This window comes from Anguilla anguilla, chromosome 7 (genome assembly GCF_013347855.1).
Source record: "Anguilla anguilla isolate fAngAng1 chromosome 7, fAngAng1.pri, whole genome shotgun sequence".
Lineage (NCBI taxonomy): Eukaryota > Metazoa > Chordata > Actinopteri > Anguilliformes > Anguillidae > Anguilla > Anguilla anguilla.
In genome coordinates this window covers 36831430-36851318 of record NC_049207.1, presented here as the reverse complement: position 1 = coordinate 36851318, position 19889 = coordinate 36831430, and the positions used below count along the sequence as shown (strand labels likewise).

General features: G+C 38.6%; 2 protein-coding genes across 7 annotated transcripts in view; one reads left to right on the top strand and one right to left on the bottom strand.

Annotated features, from left to right (window-relative positions):
- Nucleotides 1-226: 226 nt before the first annotated feature.
- Nucleotides 227-15469, bottom strand: LOC118231950 (fibrous sheath-interacting protein 2-like). 4 transcript variants are annotated; one of them, XM_035426373.1, is made up of 9 exons: nt 15357-15469; nt 4732-4893; nt 4493-4582; nt 4194-4333; nt 3440-3488; nt 2470-2589; nt 1587-1841; nt 1237-1453; nt 227-478 (listed from the first exon to the last, which is right to left on the bottom strand). In XM_035426373.1, exons 2-9 carry the CDS (start codon nt 4849-4851, stop codon nt 474-476), a joined length of 996 nt encoding a protein of 331 aa, XP_035282264.1. In that variant the 5' UTR covers nt 4852-4893; nt 15357-15469; the 3' UTR covers nt 227-473. The 4 variants fall into 4 exon arrangements, with proteins under 4 accessions (XP_035282264.1, XP_035282262.1, XP_035282265.1 ...); XM_035426371.1 differs by lacking the exon at nt 15357-15469 and adding an exon at nt 5932-6217; XM_035426374.1 differs by lacking the exon at nt 15357-15469 and adding an exon at nt 5753-5836.
- The window catches only part of LOC118231949 (attractin-like), a 199663-nt gene continuing 193626 nt past the window's right edge, over nt 13853-19889 (top strand). The window contains exon 1 of one of the 3 annotated variants that reach the window (XR_004766180.1): nt 13853-14529. Coding sequence is in view for 2 of the 3 variants with exons in the window: in XM_035426369.1 (XP_035282260.1) it covers nt 14252-14529 (278 nt within the window). In the remaining variant the exon portion in view is untranslated. The remainder of the gene's footprint in view (nt 14530-19889) is intronic. The other 2 variants (XM_035426369.1, XM_035426368.1) reach the window with 2 other exon arrangements.

Sequence of the window (19889 nt, the reverse complement as noted above, 5' to 3'; positions counted from 1 at the left end):
GCATTCCCTCTACTTTTTGAAGGGTGCTTCATGCAATTGTTTGATTCCTTTCAGAGGAATTTGAAACCTGATTTTAGCACTTACTTATGTTGAGGAAGCTTTGCACATCAATTATGATTGAATTTCCCTGCCCCAACATTAAACATGTGCAAGCTACTCTGAATAAAAATACATACTTGACCAATGATTATTATTAAATTTTTTATAATTAGTAATCATTCTGCCCTAACACAGCACACATTTGACAAATGAGCTCAATTTCTGACTGAACAAAAGCATACACCATTATAGAATGCACAACATACATTCAATAATTAACAATTAAACTATGTATTGATCTGACAAATTAAGCAAGATGACATTCACAATAGAAACCATAGACACAATTCCTGTAGCAAGATTGTATACCCCTTTTGTTCCTTACTCTACGATGCACTGCTTATATTTCTCCATCAGGGGTCCAGTTCTTCCGTTCAGTCTGAAAAACAGATTGGTTTTCACAAATTGCATGCCACAAACACTCCAGAGTCGTGAAAAATTAAGATGTATCTGATCGAAGGAAACTGCTCTTGTTGAACTGCATTAGTTCAACAGCTTCATGGATTTCACATCAACGGCATGTGAACTTCATTGCCACGCTGACCAACTGGAAAACATAAAACCATTCCTATGGGTGTAATTGAAGGATGCATATATAATTATACTATTGTATGAGTTTTCAAAAGATCCATCATTCTACAAAATTTGCTGGGTATACACAATAATTTAGAACATCCTACCAGCTTGCTTACCATTTTATCAAATAAGTGGTGATGACCTACTTCACCTTGTACCCATGGGCTTCAATAATAATTCCATTGTTATTTGTCTCAATAAGCCACTGATGAAAGTGTGCTTTCATTGTGGTCTGCCCCTGGGTGCAAAAAAACAAAAAATGCTCCAAAACCATTGCTGGTTAGCTTCCCAACCAGCAAATTGAAATGGAGAGCTGTGAGTGCCTGGATGTGTATGCATTTTTCGTTGAAAATGGGCACATTGACACTTTTCTCTGCTCAAAAGTGGGGGAAATGGACAAAGCAATTTCACAGAAAAACCTGATTTACCATTCAAATTTATGGCTCCATAAACCACAAACATCCATTCTGGAGTGCACAGGAATATTTCAAACTTTAAGGATAACATGAAAAAGTATGTATTATATTAGTAATGGCTCATACTGTATGTCCTCTCTCATACCTTGTAAAGCATTACTTTGCCTCTGTGAATATTTCCTTGTCCGGACAGACTGCTGGGCAGGTGGGTCCACAGACGGAATCCTTGGCAGAAAACTCTGCTTGTTTCCCTGGGTAGATTCCTGGGCCCGGGTCTTGGGGGATTTATCCACTGTCACAACTTGAGGGAGTTTTGCATTATTCTGCTTCCTTTTCTGTTGGGTGCTCTGCTCAGCTTGTTTCTGAAAAGGAATCAAGTCATATTTGATCTGCTGCAGCAACACCACAGTACCATGTGATAGACTTGAGGTTTTAAACTCTAAGACTGTAAAATTCCATCCACAAATCAAGAGTAGTGAGATTTGTTTAACTCACTCTGTAGTTTTTGTTTGTTCTTGACCCATATATTCTTGCAAGGGCTGACCACTGAACTTGCTTCTCCGAAGATGGAATTTTGGGCAGTTGTAATTGTTCCTTCTTTGGTGGTCTGCACAATGGTTCATCCCACAGCATGGCATTGATATTGATGGCACGCTCTTTCTTTATGTCCTGAGTCTCTTCCAACATTTTAATTTTGTCCTCCATCTTCCTGCACAGGTTGGCACATTTCTGCTCGAACAAGGCTTGTTTCTGAAAGGAACACGCATTGAGATTTGATCACTACCATTTACACAGCATGTTAAATATTAAAACATGACAGCACAACCATTTATTAATTTTTTTTAGCTGGCCAAGGAATTAAAGGATGTTTTCAGAAATTAAGTAACGATGTAAATTTTATATTTGGAAACAGTTTTGTCGAGATGGACAGCATGAAACAAGGCCAAGTCTTTGAAGGTCATTACGTCCTTTGCAAATGGCTCCATCCACGTACCATATAAAGACTTCCTGGCTTAAATTATCCATGGCAGCGTTCAGTGAACCTGTTAGTGAGCCAGGGATGCTCTGTTTGTTGTGAAGAAGCTGCTATGACAATTGTGGAACTTGGGTCGAAAGTGCATTTTGGTGGAGGACCTCAAATTGTGTTTAACTTTGGACTGTCTGGGAATAGATAATGCTGTTAATCAGGCATTGGAATTATGTTCTAGCTAGTGCATGAGTAGAGCCAGTTAGAGCCAGTTAGGTTTGTATGCATGCATAAACAAACTTTGAGAACAATGTTTCGCAAGTATCATTGTCAGCTTATCACACAACTGCTTGCCACAATGTGTACTCCATGTTTAAAATGCCCCCTATATTGTAGCCAATGTTAGGACACCTTTCTTTGCCTCTGTTCTTGGGCCTCTCTCAGATGCCTCTCCTTGCTCTGCTTGTGCCTGTAATACTTCTCATTCATCATTAGCCATGCACGATCCTCTGCCCTCCACTTCAGCAGGTTCTGGGACAGTTCAATAGACCAAGTTTAGGAATTCATGGCAATATTTTGCTTTTCATCCTTATGTATATGTTATCAAGTTACTTTATAAAGGACAGTACTGGGCTTAGAAATCCTTTCCATAAATTATCTTCATGGAGATTTTATTAGAAGAATTATTATATTTACACAAATCTTGAAGGTCTATTAGCACTCTGATTGGAACTACTGAGGTAATTACAGAAGATTGAAATAGATTTCAGAAGTGGGAGGGAACATGGAAAATGACATTTAATAAAGCTAAAGGTCATTTTTGCATCTGGGAAATGAAAACATAAGAGGACTGTTTTATACAAGCGCCATTAGAATGTGTTCAAATTGAAAGACTTGGAAGTAGTAGATCAAATTCTATCTCAATGTAAAAATTGTGCTGGGGCTGTATATCACAAAGATGGGATATAAAGCAGAAAATACTGAGTTAAATCAAAGGAGATTATATTTATGGTGTGTCATTTGGTATGTCATGGTGATACCACTCGCAAGATAATTGGGGTCATAACACACGTAATCCCTATTTGCGATTATTAGGATAAGCATGGGAGTTTGTAGTAATTCTAAAACTGCTATGTACAGCATATGAAAAGTTTATATGGCTCCTTATGAAGGACTATTCATATACGTATTTCCCAGTACCTTTGCATTGTGCCCATAATTGTTTTACTGGCTCATCTTGTATGCAGTTAGATACTTTCCTCTGCGCTGTTGATATCATGCTCCCCCTGCCCACCCCCCCACCCCCCACCCTCATACACACACACACACGCACGCACGCACACACACACACACACACACACACACACAGTTTAATTCTTACCAGTTCTGTGAGAAAGTCTTCCTCACTTAGTTTCTTCTGTCTGTCTTGCCTTTTTAAAGAAGGAAATGGTTAGGGGTTATTTAGCACATTTCGTAGACACACTGTATATATGCATTAATACATGTTATTAAGCACAAGCACAACCTGTTAGGCAGGACATGTTCAAAGATGCTATATACTAATAACCACTTACACCTGCAATGTCTTGGAGTTTCTGTTATATTATTTCAGTTTTAGTGCTTAGTTTTTGTGTGCAGTGAAAGATATTTTAGATACTTACAGAAGCTTCTTATGACCTGCCAGCTATATAATGGCTGATAAAGGGACTTAGTGAGTTTGTTGTTTAAAGAAAGAAAAAACACTCCAGAACAGCTTGTACAGCATCATTATGCCTCCAGAGGTTGTACGTGTATGCATTACATGATTCTTCAGCAAAATATCTATTTCCAAAGTCACATGCGAAATGAGGCAGCTGCACTCAATGAAAGAAGTACTGGCACAATGTACAAACAGATATCTGTATGTATGTGTGAATAAACACTATAAATTAATTTGTTCATATGTACAGCCTCTATCACTGAAGAAGCTGCTTTACAGTCCCTTGAAGTGTATTTTCTTGCTTTATGCTATCAACTTGCAGAAGCCCCTACACCAGCCATTATAAAGCGAACAGGTCATCCGCAATTTCTATAACTATTTAACATATTCGTTTTATTTGCAAAGACTTGACTAAACAACAGAGGTTCATCCTTACCAGGCCAATTCTGTTTGCAGCAGCTTTTGCAGATTATCTTCATTTTCCTCCAGGAATATGTCTGTAATTTCAGAAACGTTCACATCCTTTGAAATAAATCCTTTTCCTTGAGCCTCAAGAAACGCACTCATTCTGTCCATCTGTAGCAAAAAAAAACAACCAACAACCGGATACAGGTTACAGTTTATATCCGACATATGGATTTGCTGCAGTGTGCGAAATACTGTTATTTTAGTTCCGCTAATGGCATGAGTTGAGAGCTCTTCAAATGGTTATGACAATACAAAACTGCTCCTCACCTGTTCCTCAACACGACTTCTGTCTGCAACCATTTTCAGGCTTCTCAGGTAGTCTTCGTACATGTTATAGTCTTTCAAAGAGCATATCACCTAGAAATGATTTTTAAATGACTTTTTCAGTATTACATAAATCATAGCATGTGTTACATCAGATCAGCATTGAGGACTTCCACACTCCAAAATATAAGGGGGGTAGGGGGGTGGGGGGTGGGGGCGGGGTTCTCATTTTAACCTCTAACCTCATTGTCCTCTGTAATGAAATTGCCTTTTCTCAACTTGTCCTTCAGCTCCTTCTTCTGGTAATAATGACGGAGATGTGGATCATGTAGGCAGTTATAGCTGGGCATCATTACACGCATACTCGGGCCAGTTCGAAGAAAATCAGTGACTGGCTTGTACAGCTACGACAAAAACAAATATAAAAAACAAATATTATTTTATTGTTTGAATCGATTTTTAGTCTACATCTTCCAAATATGAATTTCAAATTATATTCATAAGCCAATCACATAGGACAATGCCCTCTCATTTCAGGAAACACTGAGAAACATTCCCTCCTCTGAAACATTCTGTGAGTGGCACTGGCCTTCAATGCAATCCACCAGCTGAGCTGCATTCTTACTGCACTGGAGTAGTCCTGTAGGGTGACATCTTTCTCCCTGGGTAATGCTACAGCCAATTATGCACCACCATATCTGGAATTTAATAGCAGGCCATGCGCACACTGGCCCGCAAAAACCTTACATACTTTTGGGGGGGAAATACAGCTCATGTCAGGACTATGCTTCAAAAAAAAAAAAAAAAATAAATAAATAAATAAATAAAATACCAGTACTTGTACATGGCACAATTTCAGTTGAAATGTGCTCACCATATGGCAATTCATGTTTTTAAGAAAAATGTAATTGTGAACTGTAAAGGCAGGACCTCACTTTTTCGCCAGTCCAGAAAGAAATTTTGTGCTTGTTACATTTATTGCCGCTAAAATATATTAAAAGGGTGACAGCTTGTTTGTGGTGCCATACATAAAATGAATCATTCGTTATTCTCAAAACTGACTATTTAATGAAATCAGTGGGCTAAGCAGTTACGATTCGACCAAGGTCTTCGTCGTAGGCCACTTTGTACTTTATTTTGTGTTTAAATGGGATAAAGTAGTTTTTCGCAAAAATTGTACAAATAATACACTTAGCAAGCGGGCCTCTGTGGCCAAGTCAGAAATCACCTTAAGATTTTAAATCGCCAATATTCATCACATACCTAAAATCATATTGTACCTTACTAGTTATTTCCCAATTAATCATCTAGAACCAAATACGAATTATCACGTCTTGTGCGTAGGTATTATCCTACCCGGATTAAAATAACAGCACAGTATATGCAAATATGCTCATGGAATAGACTATCCCTTCCATTCGACGGTCCTCCTCAGTATTTACCGTTTCCCCAATTTTCGCCCGAGACAGTGTCAGCTGGATCCCAGAAGGTACTGGAAGTTTTTTGCAGGTAGCACAACTCCTTGCCATCTGTATGGAGGCGCTAGTACCACCCACTACCGTCTTAACAGGAGGGAACATAGTCACCTCACGGTATTAATCCTTGAAATAGCCTTATGTCAGAAAAAAATGGCATCAAGTTGCACTTTGGAAACTCTTGCATATATACTACAACATTGTTTGCGTCACTAAAGTCTTAGCAACTTAGCAACGGAATCCATTATGATGCAGTGAGTGCTAGGACAACATTCTCTTACAAGCTGCTGGTTTGTATGTCAAGCTCAAGCGTTTAATAGTTTGAACGTTCAATAGGATAGCCAATAACTTGACTATCCATATAATTACATTTTAGGTATCTACAAACATTTTAGACATAATAATTCAAGATATCAGCAAGTAGGCCTGCATTTTATGGCAAGCCCTTTTAACATTTAATAGCTTTGCTTGACTATGCATAATTACATTTTAGATATCTACAAATTCATTTTGACCAGTAATAATTAAAATGTGAGTAGCCATAATGAATTAGGCTACAGGTATCTGTAATGTCGTCAGGCTATTAAATGTTAAAAGGCCATAGACCGATCCTATCATTCTGACTAGTCGGAATACATTTCTTAGATTATCATTTTGAGCAGTGAAATTCCTGTTGTAAGAAGGTCCTTTATTTATTTATTTATTTATTTATTTATTTCTGACCAACGCAGCGACCGCCACCAAACTGAAGCGTTTTTGGCAGGGTTTTCAATGCTGCAGCCCGTGCACGAAACGGTCTGTTAACTGCAAATACATACGATTTACTGTTTGCAACAAGACGACTTTTTTTCCGAGAACAGTCACTAAAATTACTTCAACGAAAATTGATCACACAAAGTTTGAAACACATTACATTTACACATTATTTTGGCAAACACTTTAATCCAAAGCGACGTGCAATACGTGTATACCGAAGGTCATTGTAACTTTAGGTCAGACAAAGTACCATTCTCATAAAGTATCAGTTATCCAGAACCATGAACATAGCTAGTTCAAACTGTAAGCATAAAGACCAATATCCATTGCGAATCCTTGCATCGGAGTCACATCAGGCACACCAAATTTGACTAGGAATAATTCTAATCCATTTCTGAAATTACAAATATCTTTAATTATCATTCGGTATGTGTGACGAGTCCAATTACGACGTCTATGACGTATTGCACACATCTCGAAATGTATTTTGCCTAGTCAAAATATATTTGCAGATATTTTGAATTATCGTTATTTTGACTAGTAATTAATGGATTTCAGATATCTGCAACGTCAATCCCGTCATGTTTGGTTGCTGCTTCCTTTTGTAAATCCGGCATCAAATTTGCGCAAAAAGGTCATCAGCTCACATTGTAATTTACAAACTACTCTTCACGTAAGACAACCTTACTTGATAAGTGCTAATTAACGTACACGCACAATCAAAATCCCAATACAAATAGCAAATAGAAATAGTAGAATCTAACTGTAACGTTTCAGTACACGTTAAAACCCTGTCAATGTGCACAATCATGCAATTTGATCACTAGGGGGAGACATAGCACAACATAGAAACACACTGAGCTCCATAATGATTGGGACAAAGACATTTTCTTTGATCTGGCTGGATTCTGTACTCCACAATTTTTATGCACTTTAGTGTCAACATGTTGAAATCTCAACTCTTTTTATCTCCTCCATTTCATGGCACCATAACATTTGGGCAAAATAGCTTTACAGGTTTTTCTGAGTCAGATGTATTCAATATCTTGATTCAAGGCTTTTAATTACGTTTTCAGCCTGTTATTGGTATTTGTTAACATGAGGACCAGAGTTGTGCCAGAAGGCCATTATGAGGCTGAGAAATAAGAAGATAAAAAAATAAAAAATAAAAAAACAGACATAGGCCAAATCTCAGGCTTATCAAATTCAACTGTACATAACATCACAAAGAAGAAAGACAGCGCTGATGGGCTCAGTAATCATAAAGAGGCTGGTAGGCCAAAGAAGACCTTTACAGTGAATGACCAAAGAATTCTGACCATAATGAAGAAAAACCCCAAACACCTATCCAATAGGTCAGAAACACTTCAAAAGGCAGGCGTGGATGAGTTAGTCCGCAGTAGCAACTAACCACTAGGCAGCCTCAAAAACAAGATGGCCAGGATATAGTTTGCACAGAAGTACCTAAAAGAGCCTGCAGAAATCTGGAAAAAGGTTTTGTCGACAGATGAGACCAAGATTCACTCATATGAGAGCGATAGCAAGAACAATGTGGGGAGCACAAAAGAAACTGCCAAGATCCGAAGAACCCGGCACAGGCTTTTACACATTTTTTTTTTTTTTTTTGCAGGAATAATTTTTAAATATCCCTCAGCCATTTGAATGATGAAAAGTATTGAAATAACACAACATAAGAATTCAGATTTCAGTTTCCTGGACTTTAAAGGTAAATTTTATTGGGATGGCAGGTATGCCATCCCGCCAAGTTAAGCCTTGGCGGGGGCATGCCCCATACCTATACAGCACCGAGAGTTTGGCACTTTTCAGGGTTCCCCACAGAAATAACCACAACAGCCACAGACACTCAGCCCTTAAAAACAGTAAATTCTATACATTCTCACCCCATTTTAACAGACAGAATTCATAAACAACTTCACATGTCCACACAATAAATCCCCAAACTAAAGGGATTTTATGTTTTCTCCTTCTTCTTCTTCTTCTTCTTCTTCTTCTTCTTCTTCTTCTTCTCATTCTTATTTTTCCTGCCGCCTATCCCACAAACAAAATGTCTCCCCATTGGACATTTTACCGACACCAGCCAAATCTTCACCTGCACGACCCAATCAAAAACTTGCATACAAATGCAAAATACCCATACCTTTTTACTCTGAAACATTTCCAGTTTAAACAGTTAGTCTGCCTGTGGCCTAGTTGGCAAGGTTACAGTCTTAGGAATATGGGGTCATAGGTTCAAGCCCAGCTAAGAACATGTTTCTTTAATCTGCTTTTACCCTCACTAATAATTGTCTCCTACTTCTCAATTATTGCTTTTGCACCATATCTCCCCGCCATTCACCGAACGTATGCACTACATTATGACGTACCGTCTGCACGTTCAGTTATTAACCGGCTACAATATTGCAAAGCCATATGGATTCAACGGGAGCTCTTCTGTGCTTACTGGCCTGTGTTCTTCTTTAAAACCACGGACAGGTTTGCTAATGATATTTCACGAATTGCATAGCTGTGTCACGGTGCTGCACTAACGAAGTCACAGACTGGTAAACCTCCGGTTGAAGGATTGAATCCCGCCTCGCCCTCAGGCAGATAATTTCCTCTTTTACACTAACGTTTTCTTACGCTTATATTTGCTTTACCAAAACTCACTCACGCCCACCCATATTTCTCTCACACCGTTGTTATTTTCTCGTATGCAAAGCCTGCTGGGACATATGCATCTGCTCCTATTCTCCACTATCAAGTTTTCCGGTTCTAGCTTAGCAAAACAGCGAAGAGGATTCCTACCTGCAGATAAGCCTATCAAAATGCCTTATAAACCTTACAGACAGGACCACGTGACTTGAAAGAATTGAGGAAATATTGGGTAGCATTGCTTTGGAATACATCTTATTTAATTTCGGTGAGGCAAGATAGCCTATATTGTTCGTAGTACTGTAACGTGGCGTCATTTTGATATCAATACTTTTAATGGCAGGCCTGGATTTTGGCAGTCTGAATGAATGAGTTATAGACGGTGTATGTCTTGTATGTGTGAGTAACTTGGCATTTTTGTATGTTGAAAACATGTTTTTTATGAGTTATTATATAGTATGTGGGTTGTAAATAAGAAATTTGAATGTGTGCTATGCAATTCTTGCATGTTTTCTACATTGTCTTTATATTTTCTAAAGGAATTTTTATCCTGTATGAGTGTTTTCAATATGAAATACTTCCTATGCAATTCTCCCATGTTTTCAGGTAAATCTTTTACATTTCTTCTAATCAAAATATGTTTTTTTTTACTGCATTACATACAATTACAAACACAGTCTATAGCATTTATTGCTTACAAGTATGGCAATTAACATTTTCAAATATTTGTGCTGTAGTGAGTTTTGGTCTGGTTTATTCAGAACAAATTAAGTTGAACAACCAATCAGAATTCTGCACATCTGTATAAAATTGTATATATTTGTTGGCTATGATAATGAATTTATGAACAGGCTAATTGAAAACGAAAATTTTCATAAAATGAGGAATAATATTATGCAATTCTTAATACAAAGAAATTATAATTCTGCCACAGCTAAAATTTGAGGTTAACAGTACTACCATTTAATGAAGGTTAATTTGTGTTATGGGTTGACATGCTTCATGTGGTTAGTTTAATCAGTCTCATAAAATGTTTTAACAAGGTAAAACAACAAGATCAGGGAATTTCTATTTTTGACCAACACACATAGCAAAAGAAAACACAACAACAAACAGCAGTAAAATGACCTGATGAGGTAGGCTATTACATATTTTATGCTATCCTATTGTTTGTTGTCAGTGTTAAATAAAATGCATTTCAATACTTAATGGCAAGTCCTTAATTTTGCTAGGTGATGCATCAGATTGTCAGCTGGTCCAAGGTCACTGCAGGTGCATGGACTCCAGGGAAACGTTTCTTAGAGGTGATGGTTGCAACAGGGTTCCAGTCAAGACGACTGTGGGTGTGCAGAGGTCTCCACTTGGGTCCGGCCACAAGGGAGATATGTAGGACAAGTCTGGAGATACTTGTTCCTCAAAACAGCTGTCGAAGGGAAATAAACCAGCTTGGTTCATTTTGTGGACGGTGGCAGGCTAACTCAGTCTCTGTCCTGGTGCAGGTTGGGGCATGCAACAAAGTCCATCAAGGTCCTTAAGGAGTGCATCTGTTCAGTTAGTGTCTTTATCGTCAGAGCAAAGTTGTTAAGTTTTTGTTGAGCTTTTATGCTCAAATGTCACTGATCTGACGGAACCTCATGTGCATTCCCTGGAACCAGATTGGTAGATTATTTTGGGCATCAAAACATTTTATTGGCTCATGGTATTGGAACTGTCAATCAAACACTGATAGACAAACCATTTATTACTACTTTAATGTTTTAAGCATGTTAAATTGGGCTCCCCATTTCCGTCTAATAGGGGGTGGTTCCTCCCCAAACTGGCGCCTAATCGATCAAGCAGAGTTTATTGCAGGGTCACAAGAGGAAGGGGACATGCACATTATGTTGTGTTTGACCAGAGATGTTAATTGTGAATGTGACTCAGAGGAGGGTCAGTACCATGGTCAGGGAGCCAGATGCCACATATGTCCTGTGTGTAGTTACATTAGTGTTAGTTAGGTGCCTCAATTAGCTTAATTTCTCACAGATCAAATTATTTGCCTAGAAACTAATTTTACATGAATGCTCATCTTCTGTGTTTTTAACTGCAGATAACATCTGAAATGGTGAGTGTTGAAATTCACTTTTTTGTGTGAAATGACGTGGAATGTCTCTTAATATTAAGTGGTGATGAACAAGTAATTAAATGTTAATGTATTCATGTTTTTTATTATGTATGAATACACAAATACATAGCATTATTGATGAATTCGTCTGTTGGTCTTAATGTTTGAGTGACTCATAATTTTTTGCTTGATTTTGAACATTTTTCTTGTATTGCTACATTTTGCAGCCTACTTGACACTGGTAGGGAGAACATACTGTAAATGTCTTAATGTAGTTTTCTTGTGTTCCTACATTTTGTACTTCATAAGTCTCAAAACTATATTGGACCTTTACGGCTGACCATACTTGAATTTTACATGTATTTTATATGTGTGTTGGGTAACATACCTATATTTAACCTACATGATTCAGATAGAACAGATAATAACCATATGTGATTTTACAAAAAGAAACCATATGGATTATTTAGCTGCTAATGAATAGAATCGGGTGTACCGAAATAGGGTTGAAATGAAAACCTACAGGACATAGATCTCCAGGAACAGGGTTGGGCAATCCTGATTTAGACCTAGATTATTTGTGCTCCTGAGGCTCCAGGACCTGGCTCACTGCCACTGCACCCCAGACCACAGTCTGAAGAGCCTGTACATCTAATTCTGGGGAAATCGAGGTCACAGGGAAATCGGCTTGCAGTAGAACCTCTCCATAGTCTTGCCCAGAGTGACCCTCACCTACCAGTTGACGTTATGGCGGGAAACTTCTTCCTTATTTTCAAAGGGTGCCGTGCAGGATAAGAATCCCTGAAAGTCGCTTACTGTCAGATATCAGGGCTACCTTACATCCCAATATGTGTGTGTGTTGACAGCATGTTGTGGAGCACCTACAGCATCTACAGCTCCATCTGAACATGGTTGAAGAGCAACTTGTTTCCATTGCAGACAGCACAATTTTTAGGCATGCTCCTGGACTCTGAGAACCTCACCATGCCTCTGACTGCAGGAATGTGCCTTGCTCCCAAAGCCTGCTTGTGCTATTTTAACCCCAACAGCAAGGTTCAGTGCACATGCCCTTTTGCCTTCCTGGCCTCATGGCTGCAGTAATACAGGTGGTTCATTCACCCAGTTCTCTCAGGGTTTGCCTCATTAGAGGCTAAGTAGTCCAGATGCTGGCATCAAGAAGACTGAGAGAAGATCTTTATCAGTTTGGTTATGAGAAGAACACCCTGGTGGGAAGCCACCTAAGCCTCACGTTGCCACAACAACTGCTAACCACTGATGGCCCAGCCCACAAAAGTAGGGGGGTCAGTGGCTCCTGGCAGTCCCCCTGGGCTTCACAGTAGATAGATATACTGGAGCTGAGGACTATTCACATGCTGCTGTGTTATTATTTTACACACCTGTATGGCCACAGTGTGCCAGTGAGAACAGACATCATCATGGCCACATGTGAACAGATAGCGCTCCTAGGCTCCTAGGCTCCTCAATTCTTTCCAAGGTTATCCACAACTAACCAGTGTGAGACAAAGAAACAGAGTTGAATACTAATGCAATGAACACATTTCAGTGCATTAATTTTAATAACATTCTGTTTCACAATATAAATAAATATTTTGTACCTTTAAAAGGTTGTCTATGCGCTGTTAATCAAAGGGAGAAAATCCCAATTAAATCAAATTAATTCAAGATTGTAACACTACAACATATCCAAAAGTCTTTGGGAGGTGAATACTTTTGCAATGCACTGTATCTAATATATACTATAGTTTGATTTGACTGAATGTTTCAGATGATTTTGCTTTTCTTGTGTCACTTGTTCTGGCCATTGTATTTCCTTCCCCATTTTGAATTTGATTTTGCCCTTTGATTTACAGTATATCACTGAGGATTTGCTATTATACTAGCAAGTGAAAAAAAAAAACGTGAAAATGTTCTTAAAGTCCACAAATTAAAAAAACAAAAACAAACAACAACAACAACAACAAAAGCAATGCAAGCCAGACAAATTTAGACTTTAATTTGTTTCTGCCTTGGTATTCTTACAAACGGTTTTGGAGTTACATTAAGTGTATTCCCTTGCTTTAGACCACAAACCTTTCAATGAACCTATACTAGCCACTGTAAAGCCTGATCAGCAAGTTGGAAACTGTATCTAGAATATCTAAAAAATTATAATAAGAAGGGCGTAGCTCAGGTGGCTATGCGGGGGGAGTCTGACCATATACTACAGGTTCTGACATTCCATTGGCTAATCATCCTAGTTGTTGAGGGTTTGATGACATATCTGCCTCCTCTTTCAAAACGGCGCATCAGGCTATGCAGAAGTACTGCAAGAGATACGTTCTTTAGAACTTGGACAGCCATCTGAATTCCCCGCTAGTCGATTTCTACTCCGTGCTTTCCACGCCCCCTTGTGACGTGCACGTCATTTCCCGGAGTCATACAGCTTGTGTGTGCAAACGGAGAACGAAGACATAAGATGCAATGCAACGCAACGGCTAGTTGTTGCTATAAAAAGACAGATGCTGCTTGTGCATCCCGGAGGACCAAAGGAACGTGTTACGATCCCACGTTTTCCGGATAGTAACTCCAGCAGATAACCAGATACATCAAAAGTGCTGTTAGTCAGCTAAATAATTTAGCTGTCATTCTGCAGGTCTTGTATGGTGCAGTCGAAATACGCTGATGAGGGAAGGTGTGTATTAATTAGCATCCATTAGCGACAATCAGTTGAATAGCTAAATAAATAAGTATTCGAGCAGCCAATTCATCACTATCATGGACGGAGTGTGGTGGGCCTGTCCGAGCTCATTTCAAAGCAAGAGAAGCCGCGGTGTATCTCGGTTCGGTTCTTCCAGAGCGGTGACTAAGAAACAAAGATCAACGTTCGTTATTCTCTTAACGTATATCTTGGTTTTTGGACTATCGTCCTCATCGGAGGCGAAGGAATGCGACAAACCGTGTCTGAACGGACAGTGTAATCTGGCAAGCGGCACCTGCTTGTGCGAGCCCGGCTGGGTTGGGGACCAATGCCAGCACTGCGGGGGACGTTTCAGGTAAAATGCGTTAATGATGCGCAACATATTTAGCCGGATGACAAAGTCTGTTTGCTATATGTGTCTCAAATTTTCATTTGAAACAAATTTTCATTTTGTGTGTTAAAAAGTTTAAATTTTCGATGAATATTAACATTATTAATGGCTGGCACTGTATGTCATCCTACATTCGTCAAAATAGCAAGATTCACGATCGACAAATCGACATCATTAAAGTTTGACAGCTATCTAGCAAGCAATGGCAGGGATATCGAACTAGATGTAGCCTATATTAGATGCCTGGTGGGCTATAGCTAGTTATTCTAAAGGTGCGTAACGTTAAGTTCTGTTCTGCCACGTAGCCTACCATAGTTTTTGAAGTTTGTAGTCCTGAAACTCAGCATAGCTGGCAAAACGTATATGTGGTGGATAGCAATCCTGTAATCCTGTGAACAGAAGTGAAGTTTCATGGCTAACATGGGATAGTCAGTTTATGTTGTGGTCGATAGCTTGCTAGTTTTGATTGCAGCAATATTTATGCGTTCTTTTTGCAATTATGATGATAAAACAATTTAGTTAGAAAATGGTTTGATTCAGTTGTGTTAAATTGGAGCCACACCTTCGATTTTCTCCAAAATCTGTTCAACTCACAATATTTATGATGTGGATCCGAACAGAGAACTCTGTCTAAGAGCTCTAGCTAACAATTTACCTTACTACCACGTGCTTGTCATATTCCCGATTACGAACAGAATTTACGAAACAAAAGCTGGCAACCTTGCGACTATATCTGTAGTGTTTCCAATATTTTTTTTTTCTTCTGAAGACCCCCTGAAAGGATCACTCACCTGCTGACGACCCACAGCTCAATAAAATGTTTTAGTGTGGACGCATCCAACGACCGCTACAATGCAATGGCTTTTTAAACACGCTGAAACATGGATACATGTTAGCTGAATAGTTTCTGTCTGTGTCAGACATATTTTAGTACGATATGAATATGTGTTGTTATTATGGCCATGATATTACCAAGTATATTATTTTGTTTCCTCTGGACGCGAGTTTAGGGACTTGCCAAGATTTCTTTATGCTAAACACATATTTTGATCCATTCGGCCTACTTTCAAAATTATGGTATAGTATGTCAGTAATGTCAATTTGTGGACTTGTTTTCATGTACTGTAGTTGACATTATGCTGGCATGCCTACATTTTTTTAACCAAATACATCTTGATGTTTCAAAATTGTGGCGTCGTATATTAGTGAAACAAATCCACAAGTTAGTCAAAAGCAAATGGGGAAAACAAACTAGAACTAAGACATTTGCTTTGAGGCTGTGGAATTTCACATGAAACATTAGAGGTGCAATAATTAGGCTAGTTATTATTTGGGGAAAAAAGATACATTTATTCATCATTTTCATCATTAGTTCTCTGTAGAAAATGCATCCAGTTCTAACAACTTGATTGTTATTAGTAATCAATAACATTTTATTTGTATCTTGATACCCAGCAGGAAAATTGTTTTTAATATAAAAACATTTTTTATTGACATTTCAAAGTGTCTTGAATGACAAAACATGTTGCAGTTTATTTTATTTTAAATGAATGCCCCTTGAAGTGTAGGTTTTAGCATGGTATAAATTATGGTTCTTGAGATAAAGACACAATACTTATGTCCCCTACAAAGGACATAAATGAATCTTTGAAGGATACGGCACATTTTACAAAAGATTTGTCACAATGAATTTCACAGTGTACCTGGCTTAAGACCCACAAAGCAAGCCAGAGGTGAGAGTGGCAAGGAGAAACTACTTAGGCCTACATGTAAGAGTGTCATGAATCATCCAGAATGGCAATGCTTCGAGCCTGAGTTGAACATCTAAAGCTCAGTTCAGAAAACTGACAACAGAAGAAATGATAATTCATAACAATTTTTCAAATGTTACTGAGTAAAGATTACATAATGCACTTAACAGTTGTTTTCATGAGAATAACAGCAAATTAAATGACCGTTTCCATAACAACGATTTATGGGTTTGTTGTGTGGATCTTTGATGTTGTACTTCTGAGACTACATCAGCAGTCTGCAGATTCTTTGAAACTCATTAGATCACACTAAACAAAATGTCTTCTGAAAACATTATAAAATAATCACCAGCTTTTTGCTATAAACTGCCCTTAAGCTTTATTTAAACAAACTGCCTAGGCCTCACCTTGAAGAACTGGGTGACTCGTTGCAAAGTCATAAGTGCCAGGAAGAGACCCAGACATTGATAAGGTCTGATGTATGGCTTTGAAGTAAAGCCTTTCTTGCAAAGAACAGTGACCTTGTATTTACACATAACTTTGCATACTGATTTTTTTTTGGCACAGAATATTCCACCTATTTCACCCAACACAAATTCAATAGAGCACCTTCTGGATTCTCTAGATGTGAATTTGTCACAAATGGGATTGAAGACCACACTTGCTTAGCTGCATTTGGCACTTTAAAATTGAGTGTAATGTGGTTTCATTGAGGGAAATAAAAGTCTGTTATATTAATGTTGCATCTTGTGCACTGCAGACATTGCTAGCAGAGAAGTGAGGCAATATTATATATTCTTAAAAAAGACTTGATTTTCAGTCTCATTCAAATCTGATAATAAATTTGAACAGTAATATGTCAAGCATCATGAGCAGTTCCTTTTATTTGTGTAAGAAACCGACCACTCTGTTCTCTTACTCGGTTAAAGGAGCCGGTTGAATGTTGGTTTAGGTGCAACGTGTAAATTGACACAAGCCAATAAATTCATAAAATGCATTGTAAATCTTGTTGGCATTAGGCCTATATCTGTGATGTAGGCTTGAAACCAAATCTTGTTTTTCTATTTAATCATAGCTTCAATCACAATATTGAGATAATTTGGTTTAAAAACAGGCTTTAAAATAAACAACAGCAGCAAAAAACAAATTAATAACTTACATTGTCAGCACAAAAGTCTTACCATAACCTTTGGTAGGAGAGATCCTGTCTAGATCACAGTGTGAAGCAAAAAGGCAGCACTTCAACATTATGTCGTGTTATGTACCTTTAAATACATTGATTATGTTGTAAATATGTGAATATTTAGGAAGATATAGAGATACATTTGATGGAGACAAACACTGCAAAAACTACAGAAATGATTTTTTCTGATTGGCTGATATATTTGCATTTCCCCTGCACTAGTTCAAGTAGTGAGTCTAGAAAAAGATAAGTCTAGCAAACAGGCTAAGGGCTTAGCCTACTCATGTCTCATAGTGACAGTGGTGCATTGGACCGAGGGTCTATTGTTGTGATCACTGTCTGTCTTGTATTATTAGAAAAATGCTTGCAGGGGCGATATAGCTCAGGAGGTAAAAGTGGTTGTCTGGCAGTCGGAGAGTTGCTGGTTCGATCCCTGGGCGTGTCAAAGTGTCCCTGAGCAAGACCTAACCCCTAATTGCTCTCAACGAGCTGATTGGCACCTTGCATGGCAGCCTTTCACCGTTGGCATGTGAGTGTGTGTGTGAATGGGTGAATGAGAGGCATCAATTGTAAAGCGCTTTGGATATATAAATATATAGATAAAAGCGCTATATAAATGCAGTCCATTTACCTGTTGTGTTTTTTGTAATAAATTTAGCGCCCAGTGTGGGGCTGAGTATATTCAATTCCCACCGCAATTTGTAATGGCCAGTCATCTTCAACTACAGCCGTTTACATAGGAACCCCAAGTGTAGACATCCATTGTTCTCCTCTGAAACACGTGGTGTCGCCAGCTGCTTCTTTACACACAGCAGACTACAGCAAAGCTTGCACAGAGCTGAGTTGGAGGAATGGAAGACTTTTCATATGTAGCTCGGACTGCAATCTACAGGCGATTGATCTACAGGGTTACTAGGGAGCATTTATGCAGAACCCTGTCTAGCTGAACCCTCACATTGCCTGGGCAACGCTGATTGTGTGTCACCCAATGGAACTACCGGCTACAGTCAGCACTGGCTAGGGACGCAATACACTGAACTATTGGTATGATTTGTATCCCAGTTTTATGGTATGGTACACACTGGGAGCTGTTTATTTTCGATGAAATATCCATCCAACCATCCATTATCTATACTCGCTTATCCTGGACAGGGTCATGGCTGGGTGCTGGAGCCTATCCCAGCGTGCATTGGACGAGAGGCAGCAATACACCCTGGACAGGCCACCAATCTATCACAGGGCACACACACCATTCACTCCCCATTCTCTCACACATTCATACCAATGGGCAATTTAGAGTCTCCAATCGGCCTACCTGCATGTCTTTGGACTGTGGGAGGAAACCATACCGTCCAAAGACCAGGAGGAAACACGCGGACATGGGGAGAACATGCAAACTCCACACAGAAAGGCCCATTTACAAGATATGTCTCAAGAAGTAGTATTACAGTTTTATTTTACTTGTACAATATTTTATCCATTCAATTTGACCACGGTAAAGTGGGCCCCCATTTCACAAAATTGACTAAAGCTTGCCACCACGTGATTTCGACTTTGCAAATACTCAGACATTACAGTAATACATTTTCTGCACGTAAAATATAGGCTATATGATTTCATATAGGCTATTTCTATATATATGCCCAAAGTCAGATTGGAATTTAAAGAAAACTATAATGAGAGGGGATACTATCTACCGAAAGTGTAATTTGTCTTTTTTCCTTTTAATTCCAGTCTGAATATAGTCATACATTATATTAATATATGATTTGGTGCTTTTATTCTGAAATTGTACATCTTTTATGTGCAGAAAATTTTAATTAAATGGCTCATTTTATGAAATTACATAGCCTAGGCCCTAATCAATGAAATAAAATGTCTGTATTACCATCAATGTATGGGATTAAACTGTTAAACACAGCCTGCATATTGTGTTTTTTGTTTTGTTCACAACCCTTTTTCCGTCCTCATAAATTTTTTAAAACGAAATTATAATAAAATAAAATAATGTGCTGTATGAGTCGGTGTGAATCAGATTTGATTTGATCAGAGACCAGGAGGCTCATTCATGCACCACAGCGTGGTGCCTTAACTGACCCCGTGGTATTTATAAGACTGTGGTTGTGTCTCTGAGCTACTTCACTCAGATGCTGGATGAACACACTCATCTAAGGGTTATTTGTTCTGCTGTGCCCTTCATATCAGGCTTGCTGGTCCAAGTGAAACCCCTCATGTTTTTCGTAATGTATTGGTTTTCAAAGCCAGAAAAAAAAGTAAACTGGCCATACCAGATATCTTGTGCTGGATTGGTCATGCGCATGGGGTGAGCATGAAGAGAGAGAGAGAGAGAGAGAGAGAGAGAGAAAGAAAGTGAGTGAGTGAGTGAGTGA